This window comes from Alligator mississippiensis, chromosome 7 (assembly GCF_030867095.1).
Source record: "Alligator mississippiensis isolate rAllMis1 chromosome 7, rAllMis1, whole genome shotgun sequence".
NCBI lineage: Eukaryota > Metazoa > Chordata > Crocodylia > Alligatoridae > Alligator > Alligator mississippiensis.
This window is the reverse complement of record NC_081830.1, coordinates 86,192,102-86,212,772: the sequence shown is the minus strand read 5'-3', so window position 1 is coordinate 86,212,772 and position 20,671 is coordinate 86,192,102. Positions and strand designations below refer to the sequence as shown.

General features: G+C 54.2%; 2 protein-coding genes across 2 annotated transcripts; both read left to right on the top strand.

The window, feature by feature from the left end:
• Positions 1-3,185: 3,185 nt before the first annotated feature.
• Positions 3,186-5,329, top strand: SST (somatostatin). Its single transcript, XM_006278486.3, has 2 exons — positions 3,186-3,380; positions 4,803-5,329. Exons 1-2 carry the CDS (start codon positions 3,243-3,245, stop codon positions 5,013-5,015), a joined length of 351 nt encoding a protein of 116 aa, XP_006278548.1. The 5' UTR covers positions 3,186-3,242; the 3' UTR covers positions 5,016-5,329.
• Positions 5,330-13,593: 8,264 nt separating this feature from the next.
• LOC102571536 (cytoskeleton-associated protein 5-like) lies at positions 13,594-18,200 on the top strand. The gene has a single exon (XM_059731260.1). The coding sequence runs from the start codon at positions 13,791-13,793 to the stop codon at positions 17,871-17,873; it is 4,083 nt and encodes a 1,360-aa protein (XP_059587243.1). The 5' UTR covers positions 13,594-13,790; the 3' UTR covers positions 17,874-18,200.
• Positions 18,201-20,671: the final 2,471 nt, after the last annotated feature.

Here is a 20,671-nt window from a genome sequence, read left to right as displayed (position 1 = left end):
GGAATGGTCAGGGGAGCATTTGCTGGAGGGGCCAAACAAAGCAGCAACAAAGAAGTGGGGGTGAGACCGAAAGGACTTCTCAAGGTTCGCAGCAAAACAGAACAAAACCAGGATGTCTCCTCCACGGCCAAGCCCCAAAAGCTTTGCTCAGCCAGAGACCAAAAGGGCTTTGCGTCCTATGCTGAGTTATTAACCCTGTGGTGGAAGTGGCTCTCTTTCCTATCCGTGCAGGAACAAAGACTAATGAAAAACTCCCTCTTGAAATGCAAAGCTGAAAGGGGGCTTTGGAAACAAAGCACTGGGATCCTTCTTTTTTTCCCTCTTTGGGCTGATCTATTTGCTGGATTTGACTCCAATCTGCAAGTTCTTTCTATTGCCTCAAAATTCAGGCGGGTGTCTAGGGACGGGTGTTGAGGGGTTATTTTGCTGAGGGTGTAGCAAAATGTACCTCTCAGCAAAAGAAAACATCTCCCAGCTCAAATAGTAAATCCAATGGGAAGGGGAAGGGCTGCCACTGCCCTATATTTAGCGCCCTTTAGGGCTAGCTGCTCTAGGACACTGTTTATCCCAGGAGATAAACCGCATCCCTCCACCCCAGGGTCATTTTCAGGGGTCTGAAGGGAGTGAGAAGTGGGTGCAATGTGCCAACTAGAGCTGTGGGAGAGAAGACAGGCATAAATGATGGCATGGCATACCAGGCACTGACTGGGCACAGGAGAGCAGCTGAAGGGATCGCCTTGTAGCTTCCTTGGGCCCTGAAACCAGGGATCTTGCCAGCTGGATAACTTTTCTTCCACCTCCCCACTACTGTATGACCTCTACAATCTCTGACTTAGAGGCACATCCTGGGGAATGGGAAGACGGGTGGGATACTTCAGCACCCCGGGCACTCCCAGCTCCTCACATGGCCCTTGGAGGCTGAGGACATCAGATAGAAATTAGAGCCACCCCAAGGATGCTCAACCTTATCGCAGACACTTCATCCGATCCTGCCTGGGCCCAACGTTGAGGAGGGGCAAGCCTGGTATAAAACCTCCTCTACCCCCTCACCTGTTTGAGCCCTGTACCAAGCATATCTCCCCAGAGGGCACTTCTGGCCATAAATGGTTCCTGGAGACCCACTGAGCCAGGCATGGGGTCTCGTGGGTCTCTTTATGCACCACTGAGGGGTCACTGGGTTTCCTGCATGGCCCACTCCCTTCGGGAACCTGTGAGGTGGGCGGAGGTTACAGGATCCTAGAAAGTGCTGAAGACCAACTTGCCCTGGACTTGGCAAGCCCCCTGCTCGGGGCAGCCTGGGCGAGGAGTTCTGAAGCAACGAGGCCCCTGAGACGACACGCACCGGGCTGGGAATCCATGCCTGCCTTCAATGGGCCCTTCCCTGAGGCGCTGGCTGTATCCGGAGCCAGTGACTAAGGCCTGATGCACGTCAGCGCGTGACACACAAGCCACCTGCCCGCTCCCCATCTGCAGGATGGCAGGTGACACAGGGCCCCCCCCCCCAGCCAGGAGAGGACCGTGCAATGCCAGCACCCGCCGTGCCGCTCTGGCAGGGACTCGAGCGTCATCGCTCCCGACACAAAGGCTCATCGCAGGCTATTGTTCCACATGGATCAGAGCCTGGCCCTCCCCTGCTGGCAACCCCTGCCAGGTCCTGGCTGGGTGGCACAGCGTTTTGCTGCCACTAAATGCAACGATACCTGATCGGGTGTCCAAAGCCAGGTGCCCGGTGCCAGCCGGAGGCCCCAAACTAGGGCTGGCGCAGGGGTCAGAGCAGCACAGGCCCTGCAGGAGGGGATTTTACCAGGAAAGAGCTCAGCTAGCCCCCCCTGCACCAATCACATCACCCTGGGGGCTCAGGGCTCATCGATCCTTGGAAATCACTATGATACAGTTTGCTGTGCTATAGAAGATCCCTGGGGATCACTATGCCATAGCTGATCCCCAGAGGTTGCTCAGCTCTGGAAGATCCCTAGAGATTACTGTGCTACACCAGATCCCTAGATATTGCTGCACTGTAGTGGATCTCTAGAGGTTGCTGTGCTGTAGTTGATCCCCCAGGGATCACTGTGCTGGAGTGGATCCCTCCCATTCACTGTGCTATAGCTGATCTCTAGGGATCACTGAGCTACAGGAGATTCCCTAGATATCACTATGCAGTAGCAGACACCCTGAAATCACTGAGCTATAGAAGATCCCTAGAGATCGCTGTGGTATAGCAGATTCCTAGAGATTACAGCACTATAGCAGTGCCCTAGAGATCAGGGTGCTATGGTGGATCCCAAGCAATCACCACACTATAAAAAAAGCCCTTGGAGACCACTGTGCTATAGTGGCTCCCAAGAGATCACTGTGCTACAGGAGTTCCCTAGAGAGCACTGTGCCACAGCTGATCACTGCATGACAGTGGATCCCTGGAGATTGCTGCGCTAGGGCAGATCCCTAGAGATTACTGAACTATAGAAGACCCCCTAGACCGCAGGGGCGAGCAATTCTTTCAGGCGGGGGGCCGCTTACTGAGTTTTGGCAAGCCGGCAAGGGCTGCAGGACAGGCAGCCCGGGGCACACCAATATCATTTTCCAAATTTTTCCAGCCACATCTTGCCCCCCTCTGCCCTAGAGACTACTGCACTATAGCAGATCCCTAGAGACCACTGCATTATAGCAGATCCCAAGAGATCACCGAGCTATAGAAGCCCCCCTATAGGGCTGCAGCATAGCACATCCCTAGTGATGACCCCTGCACTGTAGTGGATCCCTGAGCTATAACAGACCCCCAGAGATCGCTGCACTAGAGCAGATCCCTCCAGAGCACTGGACTCTGGGGGTCCCTGGAGATCGTAACCGGTCCCCGGGGATGGCTGTGCGGAGGGGGGATCCATCCCTGTCCCTCTGCGCACCCTGCAGAAGAGCCCCCCAAGCAGGGAGCCCCCCAAAGCCCGGCGGGGCGAGGGAGCCAGGCGTCCTCCAGGCACCGAAGTTGCTCGGAGAGGCCGGTCCCCGCTGCGGCTCCGCAAGCCCCGGAGAGGGGCGGGGAGAGGAGCAAGCAGCAGCTCCCCCTCCCCTCCTCTCCTCCCCCCGGCACGGGCGGCAGAGGGGGGCTCCTGGGCCCTGACGTCAGGGCGGGGAAGAAGGGTTTAAAAGGGGCCGGGGCGGGCAGGAGCCCCCAGAAGCCGCGGCGGAGACCCCAGCTGAGCGTGCCAAGCCTCCTCCCGGACCAGGCTCCCCCAGCAGCGCCCACCATGCTGTCCTGCCGGCTGCAGTGCGCCCTCGCCCTGCTCTCCATCGCGCTGGCGCTGAGCGGCGTCTCGGGGGCGCCCTCGGACCCGCGGCTCCGGCAGTTCCTGCAGAAGTCACTGGCTGCGGCAGCGGGGAAACAGGTGAGAGCCCCGGGCTGGGCGTGGGGGGCCGGGGGGAGCCTGCCCAGCTCCCTCCCGGGGTACAGGTGTGCTCCCCCGGAGCAGCCAGCCCCCGGCGCCCCGTTCCCGTTGCAAGGGGGAAGGAGCTTCCCTTAGCATCTCCTGGAGCATCCATCCCCCCGGCATCCCATTCCCTTTGCAAGGAGGAAGGCACTTCCCTTAGCATCCCCGGAGCATCCATCCCCCCGGCATCCCGTTCCCTTGGCAAGGAGGAAGGAGCTTCCCTTAGCATCCCCGGAGCATCCATCCCCCCGGCATCCCATTCCCTTGGCAAGGAGGAAGGAGCTTCCCTTAGCATCACCTGGAGCATCCATCCCCCCGGCATCCCATTCCCTTTGCAAGGAGGAAGGCACTTCCCTTAGCATCCCCGGAGCATCCATCCCCCCGGCATCCCGTTCCTTTGGCAAGGAGGAAGGAGCTTCCCTTAGCATCACCTGGAGCATCCATCCCTCCGGCATCCCGTTCCCGTTGCAAGGGGGAAGGCACTTCCCTTACCATCCCCGGAGCATCCAACCCCTCGGTATCTCATTCCCCTTGCAAGGGGGACGGGGTTTCCCCTAGCATCACCTGCAGCATCCATCCCCTCGGCATCCCGTTCCCGTTGCAAGGGGGAAGGAGCTTCCCCTAGAGCATCCCTTGGGGCATGCATCCCCACTTTGCAAGGGGAAGGCAGGGCTGGGGGCACTGGGCAGACTGGGCACACGGGGCTGGACCAGCCGAGGATGCTAACTGGGAGGATGGGGAGGTGTCCAGGGTGCTGGCGCTGTCCCGGGTGCTGAAGCGAAGCCCCCCTCTCCGAGAGGAGTCCGCCTCGGTGAGGAGAGCCCAGCCCAGAGCTGGGCATGGGGCAGTCCTAAGGGGAAGCAAAGCTTTTTCCTTGAAAAGGAAAAGGGGGCAACAATGCGGTAGTTGTGGGTCCTGGCATCCATGCATGCACTTTGCAGAGTCTCTCTCCAGACTGTCCCGTGCTGGCGAGGTTAAATACAGCCGAGCTGTGAGTCGGTACCCCTGCAAGAACCAAGCAGATCCAGCCTGTGCCCCCCTCACTGTATTGCCCAGGCAGATTAAAAGGGAAAGGGTGGGTTTGGTGAGATTTCTTATATGCCTAGCAGATGTCTGTCCTTGTTGGGTCTGGATGTCGCTGGGCAGGTATCATTATTGGACAGCTCTGGGTTCCCTTTCTTGTTTGCGGTGAGGTTTGGTTTGTAGGCATCTCTTTTGGGGAGAGAGGAGCTGGGCAGGGGGCTGCGCTTTGGAGAGATGCGACAACTACTTTTTGATCCAGTAGCCATGGGTGTTTGCGAGGGCCGGGTCGGGAGAAAACTGGTTCGAGGTAACAGCCATTTACGAGCTCCTTTCTCTCCCCCTCTCTCTTTTCCAAAGGAACTGGCTAAGTACTTCTTGGCAGAATTGCTCTCAGAGCCAAGCCAGACAGAAAATGAAGCCCTGGAGCCTGAGGACTTGTCCCGAGGAGCTGAACAGGATGAAGTGAGGCTGGAGCTGGAGCGATCTGCTAACTCCAACCCAGCCTTGGCACCCAGAGAACGCAAAGCAGGGTGCAAGAATTTCTTCTGGAAAACATTCACATCCTGTTAGCTGTAGATCTGAGCCGTTCCGCCCATCCATCCCGTCCCCAAGCCCTCAGACCCTGAGGGGAACCCTCATGACAGGACCAGAAGACTGTAAATACCCAACATGCGGTGATGGTGAAATTAAAAACAAAAAAAAACAAAACAAAAAAAATGGGAGTTTGATTTGGAGCTGTTTTAATAAAATTTTCTGTTTAGATTGTACATGATTTGCTTGAGTTGTGATTTCTGACTAGTTCTTTATGACATTCACTCTGCAGCTCTCTCAGATGTACTATTTTTAATTCTTTGTCGCAATAAAATTTATGTTTCAAACGGTAACGCTTGGAGTTTTTTGGTCACTGAGACAAAAAAGAAATCACCTCTTTGAGACTGGCTTTGTCTTTGAGGGTATGAATAAAGCACTAGGAGGCAGGAAAAAGAAACCCACCAGCAACATATCAAAATCCGCCAGGTTACTGTCTATGAATGGTTGAGCTGAATGATTGCCGAGTCCACTGTCTACACGGGTTGAGTACCATTTTATAGTTAGGTCCAAAAAAGGTCAACATTTCAGTCAATCTTTCAGTCTAGGGGATGGAGCTGAACATCAGGGATGTGTCTAAATTCTTCCACTGCTTTGAAAAGCACAACTTTGCCATAGAAAAGCAAGGCGCTGCACTGAAGTGCTGACACGCCATGAATGAGTCATACCCCTTTCCCCAAAGAAACCCTAAGAAAACCTTCTTACCAAACTAGGAGACATTTTATTTATTCGATATAATTAAACGACACTTCTGAAGTGTATTAGGAGAGAGTCAAATTGCTTCTATGGTGCTAGTTTTCACGTCCCTACAAAGCTAAGTGTTCGAACACGACAGCGTCTGCTTCAGAACGAAGAGAAAAATACCCGAGTAGCAACTGGCAGAATTCATTAAATCATTAGTTGCAATCCCTTTTCTCAGCGCCCTAACACCACTGAACACAAAGCCAGGACTTTGTGATATACCAGCAGTAGGAAGGGGGGCCTTATTTGAACAGAAAGAAGACGGGGAATTCCCAGTGAGTCAGCTGTTCTAGCTTTATTGGTTTGTGAGACACTGAGCCAGAAGCCAGTGAGGAGTTCAGCACTTATTATTGAGTTTTCTGCACTTGAGAAGTGTATAATTTGGAGGCAAAGCTCCATAGAGGCATTTTGGAAGCCCTTGCTTCTTTAAATAGACTGTTCGGATGGGTTGAATAGTAGCTGAGCTATGCCACATCCAAAACCCAGCCTTCCCCATGGCTTTCCTCTTGGCATAATGCACAGAGGGGGTATCTCTCTAGCTCTTTTCCTCTATACCTGCAGGTGATAGCCCCAAAAGCCATATTCCACCCTGCCCGGCTCAAGAAGACCGATGGGATGTCATCAGTGAGGTGGAAAGGCAAATACAATCCCTTCCACCGGCAAGGCTGCTACATGAAATGACTCCATACAGATTATATGGAAAGTTTGGAAGCTACGCTTGACTTGACCGTTATAATCATCTTCCACAATTTCATTTTAAAGGCAAAGCAGAATGCCGCCTTAGAGACTAACTCCTTCACAGAGGCATAGCTTTTCATCCATTCCTAGCCGCTGATGAAGTTGGTTGTTGCTTTTGAAAGGTCCAACCTCTCTCTGCACCAATTAGTCTCCCAGGTGCCATCCTGCCCTGCCCTCTGCCTGACTTCAGACCAACATAGCATTAGCTAGCCACTTCTCCTATTAATCCAAACCTTGCTAAACCCCCCTGCAGGAATGCCCTCGGAGCTTCTCTAACCATTCTGGATCTCATCGATAAAAGGATGGCATCAAAATAACCAGGACACAAATATGTCTTGTTTCCTCCAGCAATGGGTGGAAAAGGTGCATGTGTGACTACCGAGCAAATATATATATATATATTTGAAAAACTGGGAAATTTGTCTTAGCATCTGACAAGGTCCTTTGGGTGAATCTGATATCTTTTATTAGACCAACTTAAATAGTTGGAAAACAATTATTAAGCAAGCTTTCGGGTTGAAAGCTTAGCATCTGATGCAGCTGGGCAAGCTACAATTCCGATGCTCTTGTCTTAAGCATGGAAATTGCAAACCCTGCAGCCTATTTCACCTGCTAACCCACTTCAGCGTGCTTTCTTTTGGATTAAAGCATCACTTACTAGGAGCTGGGCAATTTATACCAGTCACACTGCTTTTCTGAAGGGTACCCAGCATCTTGATATACAGCAGGGCCACACTTACAGACCCAGATTCAGCTCAGCACATACTTTACTTGAGCAGGGAGCTAGCGTGGGAGCAAGCACAAGGCTTCAGCATGAGTGACTCTGTGGCTGCTAGCAAGTTCCCGGTGACAAGGGGAGGCAGGTCCCATTCCCTCTTCTTCCAAGGGCCCTCTTTGTGAACTTGGTCAGTTGATTTCATCTCTCTGGGACTCTACTTACGCAGCACTAGCAGCCTGGCCCTGTCCTGCCCTGCCTTACAATGGTACTGGGAGGAAGCTGCATTCAAGATCACCGGGTACTGAGATAAGACAGTAACGGGTTTCTGCTAAGTACCTAAAATGTTGCATGGGCCCTGGCTGCCGGCTGCAGGAGATACTTCTGCAAGGACACTGCCTTGTCTGCCCTACTGGAGGGCCCCTGATCCCCATGGTTGATCCCTCATTTCCTGATCGTTCCTTGTGTCTTGAGAGAAAATCTAAGCAATTACTGCCAGCAAGCGCATTATTCAGCAATGAAACCCCAGTAAGTCCGAATGACTAGAACTTGCAGAAGGGGCCAGAGGCTTGACTATCCTTATAATCTGAGCTTCTATTTCCTGGCATAGAAAGACAGTCCTACTTGTCCATAGTATTCCCTTGGTCACCTCTCCACCCAGCATCTTCCAAGGCAGCTTAACACTGCTGACCGTCCATGAAGCCAATTGCAAATCATAGGAGGTTCCCAAGGGAATCACCTGTACATGCACGCTTAATGAAAGCTGCTAGCTTCAGATCCTCCTGGCATCTGCCTAGCTAAAGGCTGTATTTCCAGTGGAGGCATAGGTAGGTTTGATGGTATCACAGAGTGTGCAGTACAGTCACTTCAGTCACACCCCAGGCTGCATGGCGCTAATGCTGTAGACGCTTGGGCTATGCATTGCTCTGTAGTTGCTGTTGATTTTTGTAGACAGTACAATTCACCTCTCTGTAGACAGTACAATTGCACCAGCAATGTCATGGTGCCAGACACTACACAAACTCATTGCAATAGGCAGGACTCATCCTGAAGAGCTTCAACAGACAAGACAGGCCCAGCAGGACTTATTAACCCTATTTGACAGACAAGGCCTAAGAGATGAATTAACCTATTCTCTAGGGGGGCTGATTCATTTGACCATTGCCCACTGCCCACACTGTATCTGAAGCACCCATAACATTGCAGACTTACAGTCTGTTGTGCTATGTGCTTGGGGGGGTCAAGTCTGGGATCAGCCTGACTAGCTCGCGTGGGAATATTCCCTGCTCGCACAAGTCAGTCCTGCTGCGTGTGAGCCAAGCCTGCAGAATCCAGCCCTGGATCCTGCCACTATAAGGCACGGGGGGAGAAGCCGATGATGCTGTTTTGCTGAATTACAAGCATTCCCAATAAGGAGGTGAAGATGGGCCGTAAGTAGGGTTGGGGGTCAATACACAACTGATTGATTGCAAACATCTAGAACGCTTGGTTCACACATGATACCTTTTATTAGACCAACTAAGACATTGCAAAAAAAAAAAAAGATCTTTTTCTTCTTGATTGCTTGATTTGCATTGTTTTCTATTGCTGCTAGCACTGCTTCCAGCACCTGGACCAACCCTCCTGGGTGCCTTTGCAGCAGAGATTTGTACTAGATAACATGAGGAAAAACATCTGACGAACCACACAAAGGTCTTAGAGCTATGGGCTGAAGAATTAGGCTTGGTGAAAACCACCCGAGGATTTCCGAGGGATGCATTTTCCCAGCCCCTCTCTGGGAAGGTACAGGTGGTCTCACGAAGGACTGCAGATTGTGAGCCCTTGCTGTGAATGTCGGCGATCCCCAGGAGCACGGATGTGGGGGTGCACAGAGCCAAACTGGGTGAAAGGGGCATTTTCCCTGGCTCAGGATGGCAGCCCGTGACAGGCAGCTGAGATTCACTCCAGTCTGCTAGTGTCAATGTAAAGTGTGGTCCCACGATGCAAAGTGACCATGGACGACTGGCTCGAACTTACTCCCCCTTGCTGTGCATTCAGACTCGGATCTGCTGCCTTCCCTGAACACGCTCTGCATGCCATTCAGCCTCAAAACAGCAGGAAGAAGCCAAGAGGAATGAATTTGTTCTCATACATCCCAAACACAGCTGCCAGCTGATTTCCAAGGCTCAGGCCAATGCACCATGCCAGTGTCCAGCCAGTATCATTAACCCCTCCCTTATGTCTGGGTGCTAAGCTCCCTCACCATGTCCCCGAGTGAAGTTGCATTTCTTCTGGCATTTCCCTACCCCACATGTCCAAATAAGCTCTAAGCCATGTTGAATTTTCCTTGGCTCTTTCCACAACCATAAGAAGGATGAACCCCGCTGGACCCTCCCCTGCCTCGTCCAAACCCTAGAAACATCAGTGCTGTACCAGTACACGGCTGAATCGTTCCAGTCCAAATGTGGCAGAGCCGAGCCGTGTGCATCCAAGCTGCACAGCAAGGCAGAGAGGTGAATCAGGATCTCATGCATGCAGGAGATGAATATTCAGTGCTGAACAGCAGCCTGGACCTAAGCTGGATTTGCACCAGATAAGAGGGTGATGATTATTTCCCTTGCACTGGCTTCATCCAAGAGAAGTCCTAGCAAAGTTCATAGGATCCTCAGGGCTGCCCTAACTTACAGGCACTAGGAATATCCCCAGCTTCGTGCTTTAATAGCAAATCCTTCTTTCCCAAATGCCTGAGATTTAGGAGATAGATCTTATAGGATCTTCAAACCTCTCCAAGAGAAACAGAGCTCTCAACAGCCACTAAATAGCGCTGGATCACATAAGATACTGCAGATGTCTGGGGAAGTGGGGCGAGCACCCTCCAAACAGAGGCAGTGGGGGCCCACAACCGAGCCCTCATTCACCTGGAACGAGGCAGGAGGACGTTTCATTGACGAGCGAGGGTGAAAAAAGCAATAAACAAACCGTTAGCGTCTCCTGCGAAGGGAACAGTTTGTACTCGCCTCTCGCAGCCCGAGACACTTTCTGATTCTTTGAGAGCTTTTCACTCAGCCAGAATAATGCAGCGCACACTAGCCTCTATCATGCCTATAAGCACACGGATGAATCATTCGTTACCCCATAACAAGAGCTAAATGCCATTTCCTGGAACGAGTGATCTGGGCAGATGCAGGGGCTAGCTTGGAAGGACTTTCGGAGCCAACACTTTACTCTCCGTGCGAGGCATTTGTCCTAGCAAACTCTTCCACGAAAGGAAAAGGTGGAGGTGAGGGATAGCAGAGAGGTCTATAAAATTATGAAGGGTGTGGACCGAGTGAACAGGGAGCTGTTGTTCAGGTCTCGGGGGCTACCTGCTGAAATGACCAGGGGACAGGTTGAGACCTAACAAGAAAAAGACCTTTTTTTTAAAGCAAAGCAGAGTTAACTTGTGGAAGTTATTGCCACAGGAGGGGGTGAAGGCAGAGAGCAGAGCCAGGTTACAAAAGGGACTGGATAAATTCATGGATGATAGATCTATTCATGACTATTGAACAGGATGGTTGGAGATGTTTCCCCTGCCATCTCTAACCCAATACATGGTGGATGCAAGGGTGAGTATTGAATAGGGGACAGATCGCTCTAGAGGGATCTGGTTCGATGCTCTCCACGTATAGCATCCGCCCCTGCTACGGTCAGAGACAGAACAGCATCCGCCCCTGCTACGGTCAGACAAAATACTGCACTAGATAGACCGGGGCAGGGCGCTGCTTGTATTCTCAGGTTGCATGTACAGACCACGTGCACCTGGGTGAGCGGAGAAAGGCTCACGGCTGCTGCTGAATCCCTGGGCAAAAGGCACTTTCCTGGGATCATTTATGGAGATGCAGCAGAACCAAGCCAGGAGCATGGGTATGGATTAGGCAGAGAACTGGCAACTGGGGACAAACTCGATACCTGCTCTGAGCTGCAGCAGTCGCCCGGGTGTTTAGTGCTGGTGGAAAGGGGTGGATGCAGGCTTTGGAACGGGAATCTGCCCTAATTAATCCTGGAAGGAGTGGGGGCAGCAAGGGCAGCAGCAGGGCGAGCTTGCGTGAGTGGATTGATAGAGATGCCAGTCTTCACCCTCCAGAAGGGGAGGTGCAGCCACGCTGCGGCCTGCCAGGAGCCACCTCTACCCGCACGGCACTTCGATCAGGGCCCACGCTCTTGCCTTGCTCCAAACAGCCAGTATTGAATAGGGGGCAGATCACTCTAGAGAGATCTGGTTTGATGCAAATCTATGGTTCATATTCAGGTTAACCCCTGGGGACCTTCTGGCCTTGCTCAGACTTGAATAGACACCCTCTCCTGCACACTGAGCAGGGGGAAGCTCTCTCTGTCCCCGCCACAACCACAGCCTAAAGCTGTCAAAGCCACTCGGTGGGGCAGCCCATCAGCAGCGTTCCCCTTCCTGCTGCTTCAGCCGTGGTCAGTCACCTACCGGGCAGGAGCGAGGGTGGAGATGAATCCAGCTGGTAGATGACCCTGCCTGCGAGTGCCCCGCTGCACCCAAACCCTAAACTGCATTGTGCTTTTGGGACCTGCTCCAATGTCAGGATAAAAACCTGTGTACATGGTGCTTTGGCTCTGCTGCAATCTGATCATAGCTGCCTGCTCAAAAAGGTTTTGCATTTAAAAACAAAAACATATTGAGGCTTTTCAGCACAGCTGGTTAGAAAGAGCCTACAGCACCTGCAAGGGAGCTTTGCTGCTCGGAGGTTTCTTGGCGCTTCCTGGCACCCAACTCCCTGCTAGAAGCAAAGACTCACTCATCCAGTGCTCCTTCCTCAGACCTCTCTTTCCTCTAGGGAGCTTAAAATTAACACGGCTCCTTTCGTCTCTGTCCTGGCTGGTGTATTAGCGACACTGTGGATAGCACGAGGTACATTGCTTTTGCAGGCCCCACGCAACTAGCAGAGGGGACCAAGAAACATAACATTTATGCTGCTTTTACTCCGTTTTCGGTAGCTCAATAGCATCCAGCTGCAAAAAATATATACTGTGCTCGGTGCTGCATGGCACATATTAAAATAAAGCCCTGACCTCACAGCAGTCATCTGACCTTCTTTCTTTCAAACGAATACAGGGTTCACCTACCTGCGGCTTGGCAGGGAATCAAAACTATTTGCAAATCAAATTCCTGTTCAGCAAATACTTGCAGACACGAATAAAAGGGGCGGCTGGAGGAAGCCCTGAAAATGCTGCTGTCTTTCATTCTGCTGCCTTCAAAAACAAAAGGGTTGGGCTTTTCATCTTGCAAACAGCTCCTTTCCTTGCTGATTTGATTTCAATGGGCAAAAAAGGAACAGGGTTTCCCAAGGGGTGAGTAAGCTGGAAGGGAAGGGAAAAGCTTCATGTGGGGTTAAGCAAAATGAGGCCCGGTTGAACCAAAACAAAATTCTCCAATATTTGATTCCATGTGAACTTTTTCTCCACTTATTTGGCACGAGAACCAAACCGTGCTGTATTCAATGATGGATACACTGAGGACTGCAACACCCAGGGCTGGAGCTGGTGCGATGAGACACGTAGACATTAGGTTCACTGAACAACTCAGTGACGAGGCACAGATGCCCTGTCCATCTCTGGTTAGCAGATCACAAAGCCATGCTCGTTCAAGGGCTGCCTCCTTTGGAAGTCAGTGGGCGTCCACTTGGTGAAAGCTAAAACCGATGGTTCCCGTGGATATCTCCTCCTGCCTTCAAAAGACACTCTTCTGGGCTTCACCGTGTTTCCGTAATGACCCTGAGCTGATGCAGTCCCATCAGCACGAATTTGGCATAGGGCAAAGGCAGGACCAGGACCTTCCTCCCGTACCTTGTCCTGTCCCATACTTCGTCCTGTCCCGCACATCATCCAGAAGATGGGGGGAGTCACAGGAGGCCATCCTCAAGGAAATGCATGCCATCCTGAAGAGGCCGTGCTTGGTCTACCCAGCCAGCAAGATCACCAGCTTTATCCTGGAAGGACCAAGAAAATGCCATGCTTTAGAAACCAAGAGCTCACTGAAGAATAAGTGCGGGTGATTAAAATTGATCCTGAACAAGATGAATGAACTTTTTGGGGGGACAGAGGAGCTTGACGCCTCATGTCAAAGGGGGTTATTCCATCTCAGACTCAGCCCAACAGGCATTTTCCCAAAGACAAACTTATAACACAGGACCCTTCAGATGAGTGCAGCTGGGTAAATGTGAAGCACGATTCCTATAGACGCTGGACTTGACTCAGTCCCTCAAGGGTTAATCATTCTGCCTTCAGCTGGGCGCTCCATGCTGACACGTGGATGACATCACAATGACATGCCCCATGACCCGCGCACTCCAGGAAGTGAGCTCATCACACCGCACAGCTGAGCAGAAAGCGCCCAGAGCTGCTGCGGGAACATCGCCGGCTCCTCCATGGGCCGTGGGGGGCAAGGACATCTCGACGCCTCTCCTGCCGCTTCTCTGTGACCCCCTGAAAGAAAGCTCCCGCCACCCAGCCAGGCTGTGCCCATCAGGCCTGATGCCTCAAAAGAAGCCCCAGGCAGGCCAAGGCTAGATCCCAACACCATGTTTGAGCTCGAGCTCTCGGCAGAAGCATGCGAGGAGAAGGCAGCGGCTGTGCTCCCAGCCACCTGCCTCCAACATCTGGACAGCAGCCTCTGGAAGGAGAGGTTGTCCAGCCTGGAAGCCTTTGAGAAGGCTGTGGAAGAGATGGAGAGAAGCACTGTGCCCTGCCAAGCCCTGGTGAGGCTGCTGGTGAAGGACCCCGGGTGGAAGGAAACCAAGCTGCAAGTGGTGAGGAAGAAGCTTCACCTCGTCACCCTCATCGCCCAGAGGGGGAACTTCTCCAGGGCTTCTGCCCACATCGTCCTGGACGGCCTCGTGGACCAGCTGGGAGATGTGATATGCAGCCACGAGGCAAAGAGCGCCCTGACGGCGGTGGCCGAGGCGTGCTCCCTGCCCTGGACGGCGGGGAAGGTCGTGGATTTGGCCTTCTTGCAGGAGAAGCCCCGGACGCAGGCTGAAGCCCTGAGCTGGCTGGCGAATGCGATTCTGGAGTTTGGTTTTGCGGAGATGGAAGTCAAAACCCTGGCTGATACCATCAAAGCGGCCCTCGCTGCCGTCCACCCGGATGTACGGACGTCCGCCCTCACCTTGCTGGGGGTCGTCTCCCTCTATGTGGGGGCCCCCGTGCGGGCCCTGTTCGAGGGGGAGAAGCCGCCCCTGCTCTCGCTGATAGACGCAGAGTTGCAGAAGGTGCAAGGGCAGAGCCCGCCGGCTCCAACCCGCGGCAGCTCCCAGCCCGGCAGGGAGGAGGGGATGGGAGGGGACGCGGGGGACTGCGGCAAGGTCGAGGCGGTAGACGTCCACACTAGGATCCCCTCCGAGCTGGTGCAGAAAATGTGGGATGGGAAGATGCGGAAGGAAGGGCTGGATGAGGTAGCAGGCCTCCTTCTCAAGGCTGGGACCATCCACTCCAGCCTCGGCGAGCTCCCGGCCGCCCTCAGGGCCTGTCTGCATGACGCTGACCCCGCCGTGGTGGAGAAGACCCTGCAAATCCTCCGGCAGCTGGCCACGGCCGCAGGCCCAGGCCTCAAGCAGCACGTGAAAGACCTGGGCGTCCCCCTCTTTGCCACGCTCTGGCACAGCCAGGGCCCCGTGAGAGCTGCCGCCTTGGAGGCTGTGAATGCCTGGGCCGAGCAGACCAGCCTGCAGGAGTGGCTGGATGGGGAGGACTTTTTGGAGGGGATGCGAAAGGAAACCCCCCTTGCAAAGCAGGAGCCATGGGAGAAGCCACCTGGGCTCTGCTCTGCCCCCTCAGAGCTGTTGCTGGCGTGCGTCCCTCACCTCTACGCCTGCCTGGAGGATTGCAATGCCGGCATGAGAGCAGCCGCCCAGGGAGCCCTGCCTTTCTTTGTCATGCACCTGGGGACAGAGAAAATGGCCGAGGCCACCAGCACGCTGAAGCCGAGGGAGAAGTACCTCGTGCCGACTGAGCCGGAGAGAGCCAAAACCAAACCTTGCGCGCCTTCTCAATCCCTCTCCAACCTGCCAAGGGCTGCAGCTGGGTCTGCCTCAGACTCAAGCCGCGCCACGCCTCCCTCAATGCCAGCCTGCCCGGCTCAAGACCAAGCATCCAGCAGCCCCGTGGACCAGAAACCTGGCCCTGAAGAAGCCAAAACAGCAGGGTCGATGACCCAAGGCACGGCAAAGGTGAAGCCGGACCTGAAGGAGGGTGGCAGCCAGTTGGGGCCCATCTTCATCCTTGTCCCCAAGGGGAAGGAGCAGAGGGTGAAGGACGAGCAGGGCCACAAAGTGCTGAGGTGGGATTTCAAGGCACCCAGCAGCAAGTACGTGGAGCAGCTGAAGGCCCAGATGGGCAGCTGCGTGTCCAGCTGCCTGCAGGAGGAGATGTTCCACTCCAGCTTCCAGCACCACATCAAGGCCTTGGCCATCATGGTCAAGCACCTGGAGAGGGAGAAGGACGCGGTGATTAGCTGCCTGGACCTGATCCTGAAGTGGCTCACCCTGCGGTTCTTCGACTCCAACACGTGGGTCCTGACCAAGAGCCTGGAGTACCTCCGGCGGCTCTTCGCCTTGCTGAGCCGGGAGAAGTACCAGCTGACAGAGAACGAGGCACGTGCCTTCCTCCCGTACCTCATCCTGAAGATGGGGGAGTTGCAGGAGGCCATCTTCAAGGAAATGCATGCCGTCCTGAAGAGGCTATGCTTGGTCTACCCAGCCAGCAAGGTCGCCAGCTTCATCCTGGAAGGGGCCAAGTCCAAGAGTGCCCAGCAGCAGGCGAGATGCCTGGAAGAGCTTGGCTATTTAGTGGGGGTTTATGGCATCCACGTGTGCCAGCCCCACCCAGGCAAAGCCTTAAGGATGATCGCTGCCCTCCTCAGAGCCCAAAATCACACCGTCCGCCAGGCCGCTTGCAACGTCATCGTGACCGCGAGCAACGTCTATGGGAAAGAGGTGTTCAAGCTGATCGGGACTCTTTCGGAGAAACAGATGAAGATGTTGCAGGGGAGCCTGACCCCGAGAGCTAATGGGGCAGCTCAGCTGGCCAGAGGGAACCGTTTGCCAGGTCCGAGATCGAGTCCCCATGTCTGCACGGGGGCAGAAGAGACCCTGCCCCCCAATCTCAGTCACACTCTCGGCATGGGCATGGGCTTGGAGGGGGAGCCTCCAGCTCCTCAGGCTTTCCAGCTGGATGCAGATGGGTCAGAGGATGTGCCTGGCATGGTGCAGGGTGAGATCCCCAAGCTGGATGGCATCCCCAGCTCACAAGCCCAAGCGGTGCCCACTGAGAGCGTGCAGCATGACATGGCCAACCCCATCGACCTCGTCATCTACCACGTCGCCAGCAGCGATGTCAACACCAGCCTCCAGGCTCTGATGCAGATGGATGGGATCCTGGGGCAGCCAGACAAGGTGGGAACCATGCAGGGCCATGTCAACCAGTTCCTCGAAGCCACCCTCTGGCAGCTCCAGTTCATCCATAGCCTCCAGGGACCCAAGAAGGAGCTGGGCCCGGGCAGGTACCCCATCATCCGGCTGTACCGCAGCATCCTCAGCAACCTGCTGTCGCTCTTCCAGAGGGAGAGCCTGGCTCGCGAGGCCTCGGCGGCGGTGCTGACAGACCTGCTGCGCAGCCTCATCGCCTTCCTGCTGGGTTCCCAAATGCAGGCCCCGGAGGAGGAGCAGGAGGTCACGCAGTCCCTCAACCTCCTCCTGAAGAAGGTGCTGGAGACGTCAGACCAGACCCGAGCCTTCACGGCCGTGCTCACCCTGCTCCGGGAGAGCCTGGAGGCTGCGGGCGGCACCCCACAGCTCCCCGACCTGGTGGCGAAGTGTTTGTGGAGGATCACCCGGCTCCTGCCACGCACCCTCAGCAGCCTCCACCTGGACCACGTGCTGCTGGACCTGCACACCTTCCTGCGGGCCTTCCCTACCGAGGCGCTGAAGCAGTGCGCCAGCAAGCTGCCCCTGCAGGCCCTGAAGACGCTGCTGCACACCCTGTGCGAGCTGAAGGGAGCCGAGACCCTGGACCACCTCACGCTGATCGGGAACAAGGCTGAATCGGAGCTGGAGGCCCACCTGAGGACGGCGGCCGAGCCCCTTGCCAAGCAGGCACCCAGCGAACCGGATCCAGGGGTGGGGAACGGGGATGCCCATGTGGCTGCCAAGGGCAAAATCGAGGATGTCTTGGAGGGGATCTTCCAGAAGATTGGCTCCAAGGAGAGCACCAGGGAGGGCCTGGAGGAGCTGTACGAGTACAAGCGGCAGTGCCCCGAGGCCGACTTGGAGCCCTTCCTGCAGAGCCTTTCCCTCTTCTCCCGCAGCTACATCAAGCAAGGCTTAGCAATGATCCAGGTGGAGAAGGAAGGCAGACCACACACGCTGCCCCGTCAGACAACAGGCACCAGAACAACGCCCATCCCGAGATGGGAGGTGGGGCTGTCTCCTCCCTTGGACACGCTGAAACCCCCCCGCCAGGGACGGGGCCCCAGCAGCATGAAGCCCCCCAGCCGGCTACCCACAAAGCCCCCGGGAAAGCAGTGCAGCAGGCTCCCCAGGTACACCAAGATCCCGGGGCAGAAAGAGCCGCCTGGTTCCAGGCCGAGGTGCATGCTTCATCACTAGCCTCCGCTCCCTCCTCGGCCTCAGCAAATCCAGCTGGAGCAAGAAACAAAGCAATAAAAACAGCTACCTAGAACCCATAACGCACGCCGGTGAGATGGTTGCACCAGAGGCAGCAGAGGGGAAGGGGCAGATGAAGCTTGGGTGGCAACCAGCTGGAGCCCATCTTAATCCTCGTCCCCAAGGGGAAGGGAAAGGAGCTCCAGCTGGCTCAATCAGGAGTCTCCCGGGGTCAAGTGGCCTGGTTGAAAGCCTAGAGTTGAGCCCCAAGTTAGCATTGAGGCGGGCAAGCAGGGGAAGCACTGGGGAGGCCGTAGCAGCGAGGCTCCCGGCTTCCCCTGCATGCGAATACTGCCTTCATTCCCACTTGGTGGCTCTTACAGGTCTATTATTTGGCTCCGTGCTGGGACAAGAGCAGAGGACACCAATACAAGGGGCAATGGAGGGTGACCCAAACAGTGAGGAAGGCCAGGTAGTAACCTCTGCAGCGGGTTGGAAGCAGCTTCCCCAGCAGCCAAACTATCCCCTAGCGGAGGCCAAGGAGGTTGCATTCACGTGTGCGAGAGCATCCAGTCCCAGTGCTCTGCCCCCGTTTTCATGGGAAGTCAGCAAACACCAGGGAAGCTGGCCCCCACACTGAGGTTTTGCTTCTGCCTATTCAAATGCTTGCAAGCCCCATGAGACCATCATCATACAGCTGGCAGGTGCCAGGATGACCCTTCTGCAGGCCGAGGTCTGGCTCTCCCGGCCACAGAGCAGGCAGCAAAACCTTCCCCATGCAGCTGGTTTCCAAAGCCCTGCCCGGGACCTGTTGCACAGCTCAGTCTCTCGCCCTTCCCAGGCTTTGGCTCCGTGCTCAGGTCACCAGCACAGATCCTGCCACGTAACATCCCCTCTCTACCAGCACCTCTCATTCGCATGTATATTAACAGCAGCGCCCTGCCTAGAGCAGGGTCCTGTTGCACTATGTCCTGTCCACGCTCATTCAGGGGTCGTTCCACTCTCCCCAAAATTCACAGTCTCCTCAGACCCGTGATTCTCAACCATGCACGGGTGTCTTGATATCCTTGCAGGGGTGCAGCGGGGCACCACGCAGTGGGTGTGCAAGCACGATTCACAAGATCGACCCTGAGATTTCAAAGAAGTCACAGTGTTAAAAGCTGTCTGACCCACTGGGGTCTTTCTGAGTTCTGTACAACTGAAGAATGGCTTCGTTATATTTTTATGTGGTCAAAAAAAAGAGCCAAAGCTAAAAGCTGACATTGCCCCAGGTGGGGTCCTGAGCCTATTGAGGGGGACGGGCCTCAAATCTATGGAGGTTTGCCTCAAGTCTAAAAAGGTTGAGAAGTACTGCTTTAGACAAAGGCAAGAGAAGCATTCCTGCTTCTGAGGATAAGTGGCACAGCGCGGGATGATGGTCTGTGACAAAAGCAGGGACCTGGACCTCCAGATTCCCCACCCGGTGCCTTAAGTCACAAGGTCATGCACGCTCACGTGAGCCTCGTCTCGGCGAGGCTACAGACAGACACATATGGCGACATCCACTTGCACAACCTGGACCAAAATGTCATGGGAAGAAGCCGGGCAGTTCTGCAAGGTAGGACAGGAGCTTTCCTTGCTCTGCCAGTCACCAGAAGAAAGTTGCTTCCAGCTGTTCCTTTGGACCGTTTACACTGCTAGTTTCTTCCTTTCTCTCAGTTTTTTCCTACTCTGCACCCACACCTATCACAACCAAGATGCTACTCTATTCTTTCCCCTGGTTTCACACCACAACCCAGCGCTGTGTTGTGTAATGCTCAGATTTTTGCACGCTTAGCAAAGGATCCATCCTTCACAAGACTCAGCGTTCCCATCCCGATCTTCCAAAGCACAAACCTGAAGGCCGCTGGCTTGAATGGCGCTAAGCATGTGCGTAAAAGTTAAGCAAACTGTTTGAGAACAGAAATCACTGCAAACAGATCATCAGCCCGACCGAGGCTTGGTTTCTGCCTGTAGATTGAGACTTGCAGAAAGATCGTGCCTTCGACGCCCAGTCAGAAAATTTCTGATAAACAGATTTTTTTTAGCTGTAATACCCAAGGCAAGGATTGGAAGAGGGAAGCAGTTTGTACCAGGCTATTTGTTGTCTCTTAGGTGGAATCAATAAGACGCGGGATTTCAAGCCCACTTACACTTATCAACCTAAAAGAGTCTCAATGCAGCCGGGTTACTATGGACAACCATAGGATGCCGATATATTATGGAGAATATAGCTGTATAACCTTAATATTGCAGAAGGTCTTAGAGAAAAACTTGCGTTAAAACACTTGCAATATTCTCCCAGGAAACCTCATCTATTTAGTCTTTATGATACCCTCTTTCTCCTGAGCTTCCCCGGGCAGGAACTATGTTTGTGCCTCCTATAGCACTGAGTGCTACCGAGACGGTGAATAATACTGTTAGTCATAGGCAATTCTCAACAAGTGTGAAATCTCTTTAAAATTCTGGATGCATCCAAAGCAATGCTGCCAGCTATTAGAGATGTCACCTGGCCTCTCAGCTCTGTTTGTTTTACAAAAGCCTGTGCTGCGCTCTACAAAAGCAACCCAAAGCTCTCAAAAGTGTAACTACACTTCTCGAGCGATGAGTGTTTCTTAGTGGTTGATTTATAATGCCACGTAGCCGTGCTACGATCCCCCCGCAATGCAGAACATCCTATCAATGTTAACATATCCCTTTTCTGCAAATGCTGTCAGTGCCCAGTAATTGCTCCATCACAGAGATCCCAGTTCGCCAGTCTCGGTCCGTGGTTAAGGCTTGGT

Bases quoted from the DNA above. Each gene is read 5' to 3' on its own strand.
- SST (XM_006278486.3), top strand. From the start codon at position 3,243: ATGCTGTCCTGCCGGCTGCAGTGCGCCCTCGCCCTGCTCTCCATCGCG. The intron at 3,381-4,802 runs GTGAGAGCCCCG...TCTTTTCCAAAG, and splicing joins CTGCGGCAGCGGGGAAACAG to GAACTGGCTAAGTACTTCTT.
- LOC102571536 (XM_059731260.1), top strand. From the start codon at position 13,791: ATGTTTGAGCTCGAGCTCTCGGCAGAAGCATGCGAGGAGAAGGCAGCG.